Below are 806 nucleotides of genomic sequence, written 5' to 3'. Positions count from 1 at the left end.
CCCCTCACTGGCTGCCCCAGCCACTCCTACCTGACCCGGATCTCCTGGATGTCAGGCACCAGCAAACGCTGGGGCTCCTTCTCCTCCTCAGGCCGGCAGGCCAGCGACTTCTTCTGGTCTCCTTCTACCGCAGGCTCCAGGTCGGGGCTCTCCGCCCTGGAGGAGACCTGGAGGGGTCTAGGGGGGAGGAGAGGCCAGGGTGTAGGAAGAGTGATGTCTGGGGAACACCCATTGACCAGGACCACATCCCAGTGGTACAGCTGCCCTGCTCGGGGGACAGTGGGGCATCACCAGAACCTCCCAGCCACCTTCTTACCTGACCTCCATGGCGTTGTATCGTCCTTCCACCAGTGATGGGCAGGTCGAGGATGGGGTAAGAGTGGTGACCCCAAGAGCTTGCATGGAGGGGTCTCTCATCAGGGTCACAGACATTTCAGACAGCTGTGGAGGAGTGGAAGTGTGGACTTCAGTTTCTGCCCGAAGACGGGCATAGGCAAAGGACCATCATACAAGGAGGGGCAAGACCTCCGGCCAGCGGGGTCCTCTCCTAGCACAGTCCCAAGAGTCACCAGCTCCAGGAACACCAGGGCGAGCAGAGGGAGCAGGGACCCCGGCGCAGGGACCACTCGCACCATGGTGCCTGTCTGATCCCTGCCCAGCCGGTGTGTGTCCCCCCCCCAGCTACACGTCCCTCCCAGCCCCTGCCAGCCCGGTGGAGCCCGGGGCAGCAGCGGTACCTTGCTCTCACTGGCGCTAATGCAGACATGGCTGTGGCTGTACTCCCTGTTGAAGGTGTGCGTGAGCAG

General features: G+C 63.0%; 1 protein-coding gene across 1 annotated transcript in view; it reads right to left on the bottom strand.

Annotated features, from left to right (window-relative positions):
• Positions 1–806, bottom strand: part of LOC104159240 (kinesin-like protein KIF1A) — a gene marked incomplete at both ends in the record, with an annotated part of 2,919 nt that overhangs the window by 433 nt on the left and 1,680 nt on the right. The window contains 3 exons of the mRNA XM_009697093.1: positions 31–177; positions 317–441; positions 738–806. The exon at positions 738–806 is cut by the window's right edge and continues 9 nt beyond it. Of these exons, the coding sequence (XP_009695395.1) occupies positions 31–177; positions 317–441; positions 738–806 (341 nt within the window). The remainder of the gene's footprint in view (positions 1–30; positions 178–316; positions 442–737) is intronic.

This window comes from Cariama cristata, unplaced genomic scaffold (genome assembly GCF_000690535.1).
Source record: "Cariama cristata isolate BGI_N322 unplaced genomic scaffold, ASM69053v1 scaffold33043, whole genome shotgun sequence".
In the NCBI taxonomy this organism is placed as follows: Eukaryota; Metazoa; Chordata; class Aves; order Cariamiformes; family Cariamidae; genus Cariama; species Cariama cristata.
This window is presented reverse-complemented; position numbering and strand designations above follow the sequence as displayed.